This window comes from Crocodylus siamensis, chromosome 1 (assembly GCF_052110815.1).
Source record: "Crocodylus siamensis isolate JL-2025a chromosome 1, ASM5211081v1, whole genome shotgun sequence".
Lineage (NCBI taxonomy): Eukaryota > Metazoa > Chordata > Crocodylia > Crocodylidae > Crocodylus > Crocodylus siamensis.
This window is the reverse complement of record NC_143395.1, coordinates 153,116,738-153,133,505: the sequence shown is the minus strand read 5'-3', so window position 1 is coordinate 153,133,505 and position 16,768 is coordinate 153,116,738. Positions and strand designations below refer to the sequence as shown.

The following is a 16,768-nucleotide window of genomic DNA, read 5'->3' as shown; positions in this document are numbered from 1 at the left end:
AATACCAGGGAAGAGTCTGCTGCTATGGTAGTAGTAACAAGAAGAGCTCCAGAGAAGGGAGTGCTTAAGACAGCCATCAGGTCAGGGTACAGGAGTGCAGAGAAGCAGCACCTTGAAAAGAAGGTTTTCATTTTGAGCACATAGTTGCTCTAAACACATATTTTGAACTTCTCAGAAATGGGGGTGAGGTGACCTGGGAAAATGACACTGAACTCTGGTCAGTGAACCCGCATGTGAAATTCTGCCAGTTTTGTTAAGAACTGCTACCACCCAGGCTTTCTTTTCCCACCATTTCTGTGGTGGTCAGGGAGTCCTGGCTCAGCAGTCACCTGGTTACCTGAGGTGTTGTGGCTTTGTTAAAATGGCCTCCAACAGGCTCAAAGCCTACCCTTTCCTCTCAAATGTGGATGCTGACTCCTTCAGCTTCTCCAGGACAACCTAGTGGAACTAGCTGCCCTTTGAGCAGCAGCAGTTTCAGAACATAGTCATTCTGCTGTGGCTTCCCAGCCCCCCCCAAGATGTTGCATCCTTGTTGTATAATGACACTTGTGTCCCATCTCCTCCTGCTCTGACTCCAAAGTGTTTTGTCTGAAATTACTTCTCTTTCTCTTAAAAGGGCTCCGATTCTGATGTGGAAACACCAGCAAATTTTGGAAAATATCTTGATTCGTTTTTAGCTTTCACAACCCATCCCAGTCAGGTATGTAAAGGACAGAGAATCTCCGCAGCATGTATACAGTTAAGCTGCCCATGTAGGTAGCTGCATAACTTCTCCCCTGAAGGAGTCTTTGCTCATGTCTATCGCATACTCGAGAGCCAGACACCATTTTCTAGCCGCTCTGTTTCCTTTTCTGACAATATGGGAAGAAGCAACACCTCTGCTGCTCTGCCCTTCAGCATCCCAAAAAATCCAATTCAGTATGGCTGACATATTGTCAGTGAAGCCCCTGAGACTGAGAGGCTGGTATTTGCTTTCTGGAGTGTCTTATTTGAGTCTGGTTTAGCTTGGAGGTTTCAGGTGAGCCTGGGAAAGTGCATGACCTTACTAGGGTGTTGATGTAAATTGTGTTTGCCCTCTGGTGCAGAAGCCTGAACCTTTTGTGCTAAGAAATCCTTGCCCTGTTGCAATCTTCATTTTTCTTCATGTTTTCTCAGTTCCTGCGCTCCTCCACCCAGATCACCTGGGGAGCCCTCTTCCGGCATGACGTCCTGTCTCGTGACCCTCTGCTCTTGGCTATGATCCCAAAGTATCTGAGAGCATCTATGACTAACCTAGTAAAGGTATGGGGGATCTCTGACCTGCTGGATGTTGAGCAGGTGGTTCTATTAATGTTATGCAGCTGTAACAGTAGAGAAGCTGGGTAGTTGATGTGGCTGTAGGGAGAGTCACCTCCAGGCTGCTGTGCAGCTCTCCTGAAAATTGCTACTGTCTAGTTTGTGACCTTAGTCTGAGCCTCCTTGGAGCTAGCTCTCAGCTGACATGGATGGTTTCATCCCCTCCATCACCTTGTCCCTTGTATTTCCAGGTGGGCTTTCCCTCCAAGACAGACAGCCCCAGTTGTGAATACTCTCGCTTTGACTTTGACAGCGATGAAGACTTCAATGCCTTCTTCAACTGTAAGTCACTCTTGCCTGGGAGCCTCTGGGCTAGTTGTATTGCCTCTGTCCAAGGCTTGCAGCCTTCCCTTCGTTCTTGCCAAGTTACTAGCTAGGGCCCCATATACCAGCTCAGCAGTGGGATACACTTGTTCACATTGTCCCAGGTTATCTTTGTGCTTTGCGTCTGGTGAATTTTTTGGCATTTTCCATGCAGTTAAGCTTTTGACCAGCAAGTGGAGCCCAAAACAACAGCCTCTGCAGAGCCTTCACCACCCACTGTGTCAGGCAGTGATTCTCCACCAGTGTGCTGTGGCATCCTGGGGTACCTTTACATCCTTTCAAGGGCACCATGCAGTGTTACCACCATTAGGTGTGCAAACATGATTCACAGGATAAATAGTTTCAAACAGGAATCTGTAACATTAAAACTATTCTGCCCTGTTGTGGTCTTTAAGTTCTCTGCAGCCAAAGAATTGCTCGAGTATTTTTCTGTACTCAAAAAAAGGAGAGAGAATTAAAGCTAACATTTTTGCAGGGGAGCCTTGATCTCGAATAATGGAGAGCCACTGGTGTAAAGAAATAGCTACTTTGGAGTCAACTGGGGAATTAACTTGGAATGAAACCAGTTATACCCAGCACAACATCAGGAGCTGGGCCTGGAAACAGAGGTTTAAAAAAAGAGGGCCAAGCACTGGAGTTCTGTCTTTACATGTGACTCATGTCAGGGTCCCTTTGGATAGAGAATGGGAAGCATAATTACATGAAATATCCTCAGTATTAAAGGCAAAACATATTTTGGTTAAATTTACTGAAACAACAATGAAAGCATTGTCAGTACTTAGTGAATTGAGCTGGCTCTTTTTAATGTCCTTCAGTTTGGTATACAAGATAACTTATCTTCCATCGCCTAGTTCTTAGTTATTGTTTGTAAGAGGAAAATAAGCATTCCTGCCTCTTCTCAGCTTTTCAGTAACTCACTGGAGCTAATCTGGGGGGAACTGAAATGAAGAGAAAATGTTCTCTCTGAAGCTGTGAAGAGGTTACTGTTGTAAAACATGGGCTCCAGAAAATTCCAATTCTGTATTTTTAGCCAGTGATTTCCAGTGCAGTGGTCTGAATTGCTTTAAAACTTTGGCAGCAAAGATATTCTCTGACAATATTTATAATTAAAATAAATTTAACAGATTATATTAAATGCAGGCCTTAGCTATATTGTTATAATTTACTTTTTAAAGAATGCAGTTTGAAATTAATTTCATAGATTTCATAGACATTAGGGCTGGAAGGGACCTCAGAATATCATTGAGTTCAGTCCCCCGCCCAAAGGGCAGGAAGTCAGCTGGGGTCATAGGATTTAAATGTGCTGAGCTCACTCTGCAGAGCACCACTGCCTAAGCAATTGCCACAAATGTCCCCAACATTGCAAATGGCGTCTACCTCATCTTTCCATTATCTGAACCTACCTCTTTTTGTCCATTTCCTGTGGCAGCTTTCCGGGCACAGCAGGGAGAGGTGATGAGGATGGCATGTCGTTTGGACCCAAAGACTGGCTTTCAGATGGCTGGGGAGTGGCTGAAGTACCAGTTGTCATCACCTGTTGATATTGGAGCCATGAACTGTAAGTTGCCTGAAGCAGGGCAGGAAAGAAAAGGAGCTTGGGCTCCTATTAGAGACCAGAAGAAACTTTTGTGCGTATCTTTTAAGCCTCTTCAAAGTGACCTGGCTTTCAGGTCAGACTTCTCTAGGTCTCTGCAGGCAAATCCTTGGTAGCCTACTTATGCACACCCTACCACAGAGCCTTTGGTTGAAAGGAAGACTCCTGCCTATCCCAGTTCTGGTTTGTATCTTTAAAGGCAGATGTTTCAAACAAAAGCAGTTTCAAACAAAAAGGCCAGAATTGATTGGGTCTGTCATTTCTGTAAAATCCAGCCTATCCCCATCCAGAGAAATTCTACCTTCCCTGACTTACAAAGGACTTTGTCCAGTCACTTTTCCTCCAGCAGGCCATTTGCTGCCTTCCAAGTCCCATTGTGGTTAGTACTGTCCCAGGTGCCACTGACACAAGGAGCAGTAGTCTCAAGTTGCAGCAAGGGAGGTTTAGGTTGGATATTAGGAAAAACTTTCTCAGTAGGAGGGTGGTGAAGCACTGGAACAGGTTATCTACGTAAGTGGTAGAATCTCCATCCTTGCACGTTTTTAAGGCTTGGCTTGGCTTGGCTTGGCTTGACAAAGGCCTGGCTGGAATGAACTAGTTGGGGATGGTCCTGCTTTGAGCAGGGGGTTGGACTACATAACCGCCTGAGGACCCTTTCAACCCTGACTTCCTGTGATTCTCTGAGAGTGCTGGGCATTCAACCCATCGCTTTCTTTTCCACTCAGTTCTGAGTCGTTGGAATCAGTTCCTCTCTATATCTCCAGAATGGTATTTGACTCAGGAGCTGAATTGTTCCCTGAATTATGAAAGTGATAGCCTTCAAGCACCATTTGGCACCTTGGGGGTTCTCTAACCATGAATCTTTCTGATGGAAAAGATTGCAGAAGGAAGAGACTGAAGTGCTTGTTAATGGGGTGGGTAAAATCATCCAGTGTAGGATTTTGCAGAGGATCCACAGGCTAGCAGCATGCTCGAGGGATGAAGGGAAAAGTAGATCATCCTAGGGCCATGGCAGTTCACATGGTCTTTTTTTCCTCTCTTGTAGCTAAGACAGGGGAAGGTCTCTGTTCCATCTTCTCACCTTCCTTTGTGCAGTGGGATGCTATGACCTTCTTCTCAGAGAGTGTCATCAGCCAGATGTTTCGAACTCTGGATAAGGAAGTAAGTACTTCTCTAACCTATTTCCAGGGACTGTCTTGGTTTGAGGTGGGTGTTTCCCAGCTGCATTGCTCTTCAAACAGCATGAAGCAAAAATGCTGGCTTGTAACTACAATATACATCAGTGCTGAATCCTGAACTCTGTTAGGAGAGGTCTCAGTTGCTCTCTGTGTGTGTAGGGAGGATGATCTATTAGGATGGTAAAGCCAATCCCACTGAAATATTCCACTGTCAGAAAAATGTCCTGTACCTAGATGCAGTGTTCTGAAAGGAATTGGTGCAGAGACTAGAGCCCTAGGATGGTATAGTCACAACAGTCTGTCCTGTCAGGAAAGCAAGTGTATTTTATATGGCACCTTTCACGGTTTGTTAAAATGGCATCCTGTGGGGATTTTTGTGACTAAACGAGAAAGGGTTATATATGCACAACACGGGGGGGCAAGTGCACAGCAAACAGCAAGGAAAATGTAGTTTCCTTCTCTGTTGTTTGCAACCCAGTTACTGAAAAATCACAGGCAGTAATCATTAGTAACCTTTGACACTGGCTTTTATCTGGGATTAGGTTATTTGTTATTTTAGCTGTTTGTTCTGGTCACAGCAAAATGTGGCAAGAAAAAATGGCTTAAACCAGAAAACATTAGACAGGAGGCAAAAAAGAGAGGAGTTTTGATGCCCTGGAAAAGAAGTAATAGTAAGTATTTCAAGTTGACATCTCAAGACCACTGTAGAAATAGTGATGCCATCTTCTACCTTTCAACAGCAGTTTCCCATCAAATATATATAGATTAACACATGCCTTTGTACCACTTGTCTTGCCTAGTTTGTAAATGGAAGACTTCACCCACAGGTGTCAGTCAACACACACACTTCTTGGTGGAGACATTGGAGTGTTTGCTGTGTGCTGGAATTCTGACCATTGCTCTCTTTCTTCCCCCTCCCCTTATTTCTCCTCACAGGAAATTCCAGTAAATGAGGGCATAGAGCTGCTGCAGCTTGTCCTGAACTTTGAAACAAAGGACCCCCTCATTCTATCCTGTGTGCTTACCAACGTCTCTGCACTTTTCCCCTTTGTCACCTACAGGCCAGAGTACCTGCCACAAGTCCTCTCAAAGGTTGGCACCATCTAGCCTACCCCTTAATCAGTTACTCTGTAGGTGAAGCAGTAGTACCACGTAACCCTTGCATTGTTTTTCATTCACACGCCTTCCTCATGACATTTCTCTGAGAGAGGAATAATACTTCTTGTTAGAGGTGGAAAAACTGATAGAGCCTGTTGCAATGTCAGAAAACCCAGATTTGATTCCCAGCCCTGGACTTCAACTACTAAATGAGAGCCTCTGGCGAGAGTGCCTTAGCATTGCTAAAGATCTCCTACAGTCATAGTGAGAATTCATTGTTTTGCTTAAAAGGAGAGTCTCCATTGACTTGGTGATTAGTGTATAATCCCCAGGTACAGGAGTGAATTCCAGATGTAAGGATTGATTTCATTTTTCCCCTTGTCCCTCAGCTCTTTGCCTCGGTGACCTTTGAAGTGATAGAAGAAAGTAAGGTGAGTCCTTACTATCCCACTATGTTCATATCATGTGCATTCTGTGTGAGGGTCCATCAATGCCTAAAATGGGGTAGGACATAACACTACAACAAGATTTGTGTTTGTAGGTCTGTTCTTGGAAAGGGGAAAAGAACCTAAAGAGCTGTCTCCTCCTTTGTTGTCTTGCCTAATAAGCCCGGGCTGATGGAAGCTTGGGAGGTGTGTAGGTTGAAATTCAACCCCATGAAGAACTCCAGAACAAAACCACTTAGTTCCTAGTCTTATGCTAGACTTCTAGGGATTGAATTTCATCTGGTAGACAGACATCTTTCAATGGTGAGCAAGCATGTGGCTGTGATTCATGTGCTAGCCCAAGATGCATGTTGGGAACCTGTTTACAAATAAGATCAAGCATGTTTGTGTCCCTGAAGCAGAACTGGAAGACAGCTTGTCTGGGTTGGGACACTGCTCAAACTAGCTGTAACCCCTCGGGGGATTAGCTGGAGTTAATTGATCCCTAGGGATGCACATGTGGTAGTGTCTGTTTCCCCTAGCTCTGCAGCACAGAGTGTTGTGTAGATTTTGTAGACTGTTGGCTCTAGCTTGATTCCAGGTCTCTTGAATATTGTTATATCTGTCCAGGCCCCAAGAACTCGTGCAGTAAAGAATGTGAGAAGACACGCATGCTCCTCAATTATCAAGATGTGTCGGGACTACCCTCAGCTTGTCCTGGTATGTACGTGAAAGGTTATTCTAGGGACCTGCCACCTGACCTTCATTTGCATGCCCAGGGTCTATGGGGAGTTCAATTGTAAGATAATGAGTAATAGCTGAAGGGGCAGGGGCAGGAGGAAGTCAAGCCTACAACAGCTTAATAGCTGGAAAGTGGCTATATTTTAATTTTTGTACTGATCAACTGTCCCTATTGGCTCCTTAGCTGATATGGCAGCAAAAGTGGTCTGGAGCAGAGGCAGTGGTATTTCCCTTTTGGACCAGTTCAGGGAGTTTACAAAGGAATATTAGCTACTCTTTCTCTTTGAACCTACCAGAGTCAGTTTTTTCTAGAGACCACACACTGCTGGCAGGTCTGGGCTTGTGACTCCAGTAGTGCTGCTGCCTGGATTGCTTTGTGACTGGGAGCTGTAATTTAAGTGCTGTTGTTGACTTGGAACTTTGGAAACCTGCAGTGATCTGCCTGGTATTCCCCACCCCTTTGAGGTTCCTTCATTTGTTGGGATCACAGAAGCTCTCAGTTGCTCTGTGGTTATAGATTAACCTCCCTGTTGTGGGAGAACACAAGCTGCTCCTTTGAACATGCTAGTTGGGGTCATGTAACATTTTGGCCATCATCGTCGCTTCCAAGAGAGAGGGGTTTTGGCACTGCCTATCCATGAGTGTTCCTTGGCACTTATGCAGAGCTGCCAGGTACACCCGACCAATTAGTGAAGAGAGAAACTGCACATACAGAGCCACCATTTGCTTGGATCATCAGGGGATGTTTTTGTTAGGCTTCCATGATGGAAATATCCTAAGGTCTGACGTTTGAGAGTCCTAAACCAACTTGTTTCTTTGCCAGTCATGTAGGATATAGAATGTGCTGCCATGGCTATAGGTGGTCAGGTCAGGGAGTAGGGAGATGCCAGTGGCACTGATCCAGATTCAAACTACCATTATAAGAGGGGTTACGGGCAACAGAGATCCCAGAGAGATCTGAGCGTGGAAGGAAGCAATGGATGGATAGAGTAGAACAAGCTGTACACAGTCAAATGGGTGGCCAACTGGCTGGAGGGCCGCACCCAGAGAGTGGTGGTAGACGGGTCATGTGGGCAGTGGGGTCCCCCAGGGCTCGGTCTTCGGGCCTGCACTGTTCAACATCTTCATCAGTGACTTGGACGAGGGGGTAAAAAGCACCCTGTTCAAATTTGCTGATAACACTAAGATATGGGGGGATGTGGGCATGCTAGAAGGAAGGAATAGGCTACCATCAGTCCTAGACAGGTTACAGGGGTGGGCAGATGAGAATAGGATGGGATTCAACACTGACAAGTGCAAGGTCCTGCACCTGGGGAGGAAGAACCAGCACCATACCTACAGGCTGGGGAACTCTCTTCTCGTCAATGTAGAGGCAGAAAAGGATCTTGGAGTCATCATTGATGCCAAGATGAACATGGGCTGGCAGTGTGGGGATGCAGTCAGGAAGACCAGTCGCACCTTGTCATGCATCCACAGATGCATCTCAAGCAGGTCCAAGGAGGTGATCCTCCCCCTCTATGTGGCACTCTAGGCTGCAGCTGGAGTACTGCGTCCAGTTCTGGGCACTGCACTTTAAGAGGGATGAGGACAGCATGGAGAGGGTCCAAAGGAGGGCCACTCGCATGATCAGGGGGCAGCAGGGCAGGCCCTACGAGGACAGGCTATGGGACCTGAACCTGTTCAGCCTCCACAAGAGAAGGCTGAGGGGGGATCTAGTGGCCTGTTACAAACTAGTCAGAGGGGACCAGCAGGCATTGGGGGAGTCCCTGTTCCCCTGAGCACTACCACGAGTGACCAGAAATAACGGTCGCAAGCTGGCAGAGGCTACATTCAGATTAGACATCAGGAGGCGCTACTTCACTGTCAGGGCGGCTAGGATCTGGAACCAACTTCCAAGAGAAGTGGTGCTAGCTCCTACCTTGGGGGTCTTTAAGACAAGGCTTGACAGTCACCTTGCTGGGGTCGCTTGACCCCAGTACTTTTTCCTGCCATGGCAGGGGGTTGGACTCGACTGTCTGCTCAGGTCCCTTCCAACCCTACTAACTATGAAACTATGAAAAGGCTTGAAGATCACAGCAGGGGACGGACTCTTCTTGAGAGAGAGGGCATGTCAGTCAGCCCCATTCACCAGCTATTTCCACTGCTTTGTTTTCTGGGAATATGGTGCACTCTGGTTTGCCTGGGCTCCCCAAACATGAGTGCAGCAATGCCAGTCAGGTTCCTCACCACACCATGTACATGATGCTGTCCTGTTTTGGGTGGGTGTGTTCCAGCCAAATTTTGAGATGCTGTATAACCACGTGAAGCAGCTGCTGTCCAACGAGCTGCTGCTAACGCAGATGGAGAAGTGCGCCCTCATGGAGGCCCTGGTCCTCATCAGCAACCAGTTCAAGGATTATGAGCGGCAGAAGGCCTTCCTGGAGGAGCTCATGGCTCCTGTAGCCAGCCTATGGCTCTCTGAAGAGATGCAGAGGTACGGGACCTGTATTAACTGTTCCTGTGATAGAGCTGAAGGGCAGGCAGAGGTGATGGGAGTAGCACATCTCTCCTGCTGGAGACTGTGCACATCAAAGGAAGACAACCTTGTGTCTCCTGGTCACCTGTGTCCTGGATAGTGACTGATTGCTTGCCACAAGCCCTCTGCTCTCAGGAAGTTTGGCCACCACCCAAGGTCCTGCTAAGTGTCTCGAGTTGGTTGGGGGTATCTGTGTGAGCTGAGAGCTCAGGAAGTTATCATAGGTCTACAGCACTCTATAAACAGCTGGGAAAAGGGGATCAAAATAACCCCTGAGAGCACCAAACAGCACTGCTGAAACTTGAGACAAGCAGAATACTTCCACAGTCATTGCACTGAAGGGTTCTGGGCCCCAGGGAGAGGGCTCTACGCGGGGGTTCGTAGAGGTGTTTGCTGGCTGGTTCTTGTAATCTTGAGCCAAATCAGAGTTGAATACCGTACAGAAAACTAGTTGGTCCTGCCAGCCTCTCCTGAGCCCAGCTGGTTGATCTGAGGCTCTATAAACAATGTGGAGGGACACCTTCATCAAAAACCATGGAGGAGCTGATCATAGGAGTTCAAGGTCACCTAAAGTTCAGCTTTAAATCAGTTAAACTGGTTGAACAAGCTCCCCATGAATATCCTCAAATCTGATTTGCTGTCCTCCTTCCAAAGCTGCCCTTTGTTGTGATGCATGCTTAAAACCTCATGGCCATTATGCTGGTATGCCAAGAGCAGTGCCTGCCCTGTTTACCATTATGGTCTCCTCATCTCTTGGTTTTTCCCCATCTTTTTGTACCCATCTGTTGTCTCTTGTCTTCTTAGATTGTCCACTCTCTGAGGCAGAGACTGTCATTCTGTTTGCGTAGTGTCTGCCATTTGATAACTGTCTTCAAATGTCTGAAGGGTGATTATAGAGAGGATGGAGGTAGACTTTTCACTGTGGACATAGGTGACAGGACTAGGAGCAATGGTCTCAAGCTACAACAGAGGGAATTTAGGTTGGAGATTAGGAGGAACTTTCTGACTATAAGGGTGATCAAGCATTGGAACAGGCTACCTAAAGAAGTTATGAAATTGCAATCCTTGAAAGTTTTCAAGAGCTGGTTGGACAGACATCGGGGTGGGATGGTTTTAGTCAGGGATGATCCTGCTCTGAGAAGGGGGCTGAACTAAATGAACTTGTAAGGTCCCTTCCAGCCTATGATCCTGTCACAGTGAGCTTGTGGTTCACATCAAGGCTGCCTAGGCATGACAAAATACAAGTCATTTGGGTAGCTGTGCTAGAACACAAGGAGTGTTGACTGCAGGTGCCAGACTGCTGACATTGAAAAAAATCCATGGTTTCTCTCTCCTCTCAGAGTCCTATCAGATCCTGAATCTTTCATCTCATACGTGGGTGCTGATAACAAAATCACTGACCCAATCTTGGAAGATCCCAGTGGTCTGAACCGCTCCAGAGTGAGTATCCATTATCTAAGGAGCCTTGGGCCTTGGAAGAGATGTATAACCTCCCTGCATTGTACATGCACTTACCTATCCTGCCTCTTGGGCAGGGCCTTGGGCAAGGCCTACTGTCCCCCTTCTGTTGGATTCGGCCTGTTTGTGCTGCAGAATGGTTTCAGACTCTTCAGCTCAAGCAAACAATTGTGGGTCATATAAGATGAGCTGGCTCCACAGGATGGAGTTTTCCATTTTACCCTTTACCCTTCCCTAGCTGACACGTAGGTTCCAGAGATGATCTGTACCTCTTCTAGAATGGAATTTTCCTCTGTTCCTGGTCCTTAAATCTTTATACTTGGTGTGGCTCAGGTTCTTTCTGGTGCTGTCAGATTAATGCTGGGTGTTTGGGGAAATGGAGTATCGTGAGTTGTGATTTTATATGGCACAGCGTCTAATTCAGGGATGGGCAAAATGTGGCCTATAGGCCAGATGCAGTCCACCAGGCTATTCTATCTGGCCTGGCCCAAAACCCTAAAAAATTTAGAAAATTTATAGTCATCTGCCCCTGGCTGCCTCTCGTACGACCCTCGATGGCTTGCCAGAACTCAGTAAGTGGCCCTCCACCTGAAATAATTGCCTGCCCCTGATCTAACTAAAATACATATCGGGGGCATGGCTTTGTACAATCTAGTGGCTGCAATAGGTGCCATTCTTGGATTTGATTGGTAAGTACCATCCTTGGGGCTGTAGATGATATCAGAATGCAAACTTCAGAATTTTGCTTGATGCTAATTCTCACTTAGACCATTGTTATGAAAATGGATCTTTCAATTGAATTGTCACGTGTGATGGAAATGAAAGACTGAAGCCTTAAACATTTCCTTTTAGAAGATACCCTATGTGGTTCCTTGAACTCTGCAAGATCTTCTGCATTGATACTTTGTCCTATAAGAAGTTCCTGACCTCTGCCAGAGGGACAAAAGGTTATTGCAGACTTCAGAAGATATTAGAGTAGCATGCCGCATCTCACAGGGTTGGACCAGTGGTGGCAGGCCATCCTGTTGTGAAAAGTTCCTGGGAGAGAAGATGGGTAACAAGGTCGTCTTTAGCCTTGTTGCTAAGAAGTGTTCTTTCCATGTCTTCTGGCTTGCTGTAGATAAGCTTTTGCGTGTACACCATTCTGGGAGTTGTGAAACGGGCTCGCTGGCCCACTGCCCTGGAAGAGGCTACAGCTGGAGGATTTGTCGTCGGGTGCACACCCAGCGGTAGTCCGATCTACCGTAACCCCTGCACTGAGCAAGTCCTGAAACTTATGGACAACTTGCTTGCTCTCATCAGGTGGGTTGAGTTGATATGACCTCAGTTATGCCGACTGAAATCTCTTAAAGCAGAATTGCCATGTATGTTGTGCGTTCTGAGCATGTTCTCCCATTGAAGCCGACGGGAGCACAGGCTTGGGCACCTGCACCAATGCTGTTCCTGACTGTTCTCAGTGGGGAATAGGACTGGGGAAACTGAGCCTTCCCAGCACTCACTGCCCTGGCCTACAGGATTCCATCAGAGCCAATGGGAGCTTGGGCTGGGGCTGCCACCCCCACCCCGACTCCCACCTTGGATTCTGCCCGTAAAACTGCCACAACAACTAACGAAGCGTTTCTCAACTAATGTCTCTGCTCTGCCCTCAGCCCCCACCAGGCCACCTCTCCAGGTACCACCAGGGCAGTCCCAGCTCTCATCGCATCCAGTGGGAGTTTGCACTCTTCTCTCTTCAGTACTCAGTTGAGCTTGTTTGATTTGCCAAATGTGAATTCTGGGGGCCTGAAGCATGATCTTCTGTTGAAACTTGAGGGGGCAACTGCTGAGGCTGTCTGTGACCAGCAGGACACCTGCTGGCACTATGATTATATATCTGTAGACTGGCCGATGTGGAGCGAGATGAGGGTTCAGGTGTGTGAGGTGAGCACAGGAGTGTAGCCCTTGAATTACTGAAGTATCTAGGGGAAAAAAACAGCCCTTGGATTTACAAAGAAGCCACCAAGGTGTGGACTGTGCTGTGGAGGCACTGCTAGCTTCAGAGATAATGTGAAGTGGTGCTGTGCAGAGTCTGAGACAATTTCCCTCTGCCTGCATCTGAAGCTAGATGATTGCTGGAAAGTGACTGTCCAAAGAGACTGGTCTAATCCTCTCTTAGCTGTAAGGACATTGTATGTACCCAGCTTGGCAGGACTTGCACGTCATTCATGAAATCAGGACCTTGCTGTTTCCAGTAGGAAGCAGTGTCCTGGGCAAAGATGGGGGTGGGGCAGGTTCCTACAATCTTAATCCACTCCTCATTACAAGGCTTAGGGTGGCTTGTTTGTGGGCAGGGTTGAACTATCCAGTTTGTTACTGGTGAAGTATTATCCACCCTGTCTCATATGATTTGCCTTTTGGTTGCATAGGTCAGGGATCCCATGGATCAATTCTTGTGGCAAGTTGTGAGCTTTCTGGGCAGAGACAGTCTTGTTCAGTGATTTGTGTACAGCTGAGCACATTTTAGTGACTAAAGCTTACACATCACCATAGCTGTGAAATTCAATAAAACAGCATCCCAGTTAGTGTTCCCCTGCCTTACAGCAGGTTGTTATGGCCACAGATGAGGGACCTGTTTGCCCACACAGTCACTACTCCCAAAATTAGTATGTTAAAGACCTTAGGGGATACCTGTTATGAGCAGCCTAAGAAACTAAATTCCACCCTCATCCATCTAGGTCCTATTCTTGCCTCCTTTTGCAAGGAGACACACAGGCTGTGCTCTATGACTAGTGTACCTTCTCTAGCACTAGGAACATGGCTCCCATGGTGTGTTCTGAGGCAGCAGATTGGTGTTGTCATTCAGGCTTCTCTGTTACAGACTGGGGCCTTTTATTTTAGGCTTTTCTGAGCAATAGGTTGTGGCTTGTACTTGATCCTCTAAGGTTCCCAGACCCTGTTTCCCAGGAGAGTTTTATAAAGGTTGGCACTCTTTCAATGTGGGGTTCAACATGGTTAAAGTAGTGAACGTGCCCAGCCTCCTGCCTTGCATCTGGCTTCACTGAGCACAGAAGAATGAGGCCCTGCTCTACAGGGTAGTTGCCAGGTGTAAGGACATCCAGCTGTCATAAATCGGCAGAGCTTTTGGGCAAAAGCAGTATTGAAGCTTCCAGGAAAGCAGAGAGCCTGTGCTCTCTTTCCCTCTGGCATTGTTTCTGTTGTCCAGGAGGGTTTTGCTACATGTACAGGTTCACGTGTTCACACAAAGGCCTCTGAAGTCTTGAGAAGCTTCTGTGTGGATATTAGAAGTACTGCACTAGGGCCAAGCATGGCTGCCTTGTGTGGTAGTTGCAGCTTCAGGACAGTAGCTGACTTTATGCTTGGGTACATTGCATAGCATTGGATCTAAAGGCCAACTTGCAGGGAAAGCCAGCTAGTTTCTGCAGTGTTACAGTGCTGCTGAGGGAAAGGGGCTAATGCCAGGGGCTTGGAGGTCTCACAGGATGCACTGGCTGACTGGATCTGCAAGAAGCAGCCTCACAAATTCTCCTGAGCAGCTGAATTGAACTGTAAGTAAAGAAGCTCCTATGAAGCTGGGGATGTTCTCCACTGTAAATGGTTGTGCTTACTTCTTTCTGAGTCCCTTGTGTGGTGCTTTAGGCCATCTAGGGGAGGAGACACAGGGAAAGTGTGAGTAATCAGTGGGTTGATACCAAGGTAAGTAGTGTGTGTAATAGCTCCTTGGTCTTGGCCATGACCTCCGAGATGGCCAGGGAGCTCAGATAACAGGGTAACTCTGCAGCAGTTCATGTGTGCACCTTAAGAGATACAGGCAGTGTAAGGATGCCTCTAACAGCTGGTCTTTTTGTGCTTGACCTAATTTGCCTGTTGCTTTCACAGTGGATGTCCAATTGTTGAATGAACTTGAAGTTACTCTGTTAATTGTTTGCAGCTCGATGTTTGATAGCACTTCTTGTCCTCTGTGGTATTTCAGTTTATCCAGCTGCTTCCCCAGCTTTTTGGCTTACGGTTTTTGTGATGTTCTTGCTTTCTCTTCTGGGTTTGAGCCTAAATAAAAGGCAAGTTCTGTGGTATCAGAATGTCTTGGCATCAGCAGCTGAATAGACCGACTCACCCAGCATCATCCCCAGTGCCTGGGATCTGAACAAACCAACTAGGTTTATCAGGAGTCCTGCACAAACTGGGGGCTTTTTCTGAACCCAGCTTGACAAGATGCTGGTCGTACACAACATTAATATCTGCAGTGGCCTGGCTCTATAGATACAACTATCTCTGATTTTTCTAATATAGACAGTTCCACTTCTGGGTTAAGACATTTTTTTTTTTTTTTTCACCGCAGACTCCCAGGAAGTTCTGAAAGGCTCATCCTCTAGCCTAGCAGGCAACATCTTGTTATCAGAGATGCTTCCAGCTTGCTTAACAGAGCTGTGATTCTCTCTGAAAATATACACCCCCCCCTTTCCCTGCCATATCCTTTTTCTGTGTTATTGCTGGGCTGTAAATGTTTCTCTCTTGAATGTCATTTTCCATGTTTTCCTGGGCACTGGATTTCCCAGAGGTCCCTTTTTATACGGTGACAGTACTCAGTGCTCAGTCTGAGTGTCCTGACCTTTTCATATCTGGTGGCTGCCTTCTAACTATGCCCGGTGGCTGAGCAGTTTGGTCCCACTAACTTCAGTTACTGCTGCAGCTTTGCTGAACCCTCTGACTGAGCATCTACCTATGCAGGTTTACTACTAACCTGAGAGTATGTTTTAAGGTGAGACTCGTGGCAGCAAGCTGCAGGGTGCAATGATCTCTCCTCAGTGGGACCAGCTAGCCAGCTGCTTTGATCAGAGCAAAGCCACTCTACAGGACTAGTGGCCAATTCCATCATCATGCATTTGATACATTGTGATATAAGAAGCAGGACCTTCCTTCCCATTATGCAAAGTTCAGCCTTTACTAGCATAAAACAGGCTGGAGACACACAAAGGGTGACTGAGTAAAGGTGTCCTCATATCAGTGGTGGTTGTGGTCATAGTATAGCCTCAAGCAGGGGTACATAGCTCTCTGAACCTGTAGGGCAGCGTTTCCCAAACTTGAAAGCTGAAACCCTTACCAGGAAAACAAAATTACTGTGCCTCTTTGAGATCCATCCTGGGGTGGTAGTCCTACTCCAGATGGGTCAGTCAGTAGGTTATATAGGTCTTCACACAGAATTTTACTGTCCTTCTCTACAGTAGGACAGAGTGAAGTAGTTAACAGTGCAGACACTTGGGGTCTGTTAGTGCTCAGTAAGAGGAACAGGATAGTTTGGAGTCAGTTCAGGCCCTCTGCAAGCTCAGGCCGGCACTGGTGCATTGGTGTTGCTTCACAGTCATGACAACTAGAGACTCTTTAACAAAAAAAACAAATGAGGTCCAAAACTCTGGAGAACAGCAGAGGTCTGCCCCTGTCCCCCTCCCCCTGCCAGTCCTTTGCGCCTCACGCTTTGGGAAACGCTGCTCTAGGGGTTGATACTGAGTTGCCCTTGATCACCTCTAGCAGCAGGTACAATGGCATTGCAGTTTTGACGGAGGCTGTTGGGCCGTTTGGCTGCAGGATTTGTGCTGTGTGCAGCTGTCGACACCCAGAGTGGAGGTCTGAGGTCTCAAAGGAGAGCGAGGTAGGTGAGAGAGACACCCTGCTGAGGCAAGCTCTTGAGAGTTATGACCCTGGTTAAGGGAGGGACTCATTTTGGCCTGGATGGCAAAAACCAACCACCCTTGGCTGAATTGGTGTCCCTCAAAGAGAGCAGACCATGTGGCTGTCTCCTGGTTACGCAGAACTCTTCCCAGTCAGATGCATTGTCCAGGGGCGTGTGTCTCCGCCACTAGCAACGTGTACATTAGGCCATGGTGCTCCCTAGAGTTCCTCCGGTGCCGCCTGCCATTCTGGGGACTGTGACCCATCCCCGAGGGGCAGTGTGTGTATTTCGGAGCAGGGGCAGCAGGCGCAGGGAATCTTGCTAGAAATGGAACGGTGGGGTTTTAAATCTGCTCTCCGGTCCCTCTGGCCAAGCCAACGAGCTGCTGCCAGTTTCAGCTGGAGACTTGTTGGGAGTCTTTGCCGCCCACACTCA

General features: G+C 47.2%; 1 protein-coding gene across 4 annotated transcripts in view; it reads left to right on the top strand.

Annotated features, from left to right (window-relative positions):
• Window positions 1-16,768, top strand: part of XPO5 (exportin 5) — a 37,927-nt gene that overhangs the window by 9,363 nt on the left and 11,796 nt on the right. For all 4 annotated transcript variants that reach the window (XM_090046049.1, XM_090046039.1, XM_090046031.1 and 1 more), the window contains 11 exons: window positions 617-700; window positions 1,156-1,281; window positions 1,527-1,617; window positions 3,089-3,217; window positions 4,299-4,414; window positions 5,368-5,523; window positions 5,919-5,960; window positions 6,585-6,674; window positions 8,969-9,168; window positions 10,551-10,650; window positions 11,789-11,970. In XM_090046049.1, the coding sequence (XP_089902175.1) occupies window positions 617-700; window positions 1,156-1,281; window positions 1,527-1,617; window positions 3,089-3,217; window positions 4,299-4,414; window positions 5,368-5,523; window positions 5,919-5,960; window positions 6,585-6,674; window positions 8,969-9,168; window positions 10,551-10,650; window positions 11,789-11,970 (1,316 nt within the window). The remainder of the gene's footprint in view (window positions 1-616; window positions 701-1,155; window positions 1,282-1,526; window positions 1,618-3,088; window positions 3,218-4,298; window positions 4,415-5,367; window positions 5,524-5,918; window positions 5,961-6,584; window positions 6,675-8,968; window positions 9,169-10,550; window positions 10,651-11,788; window positions 11,971-16,768) is intronic.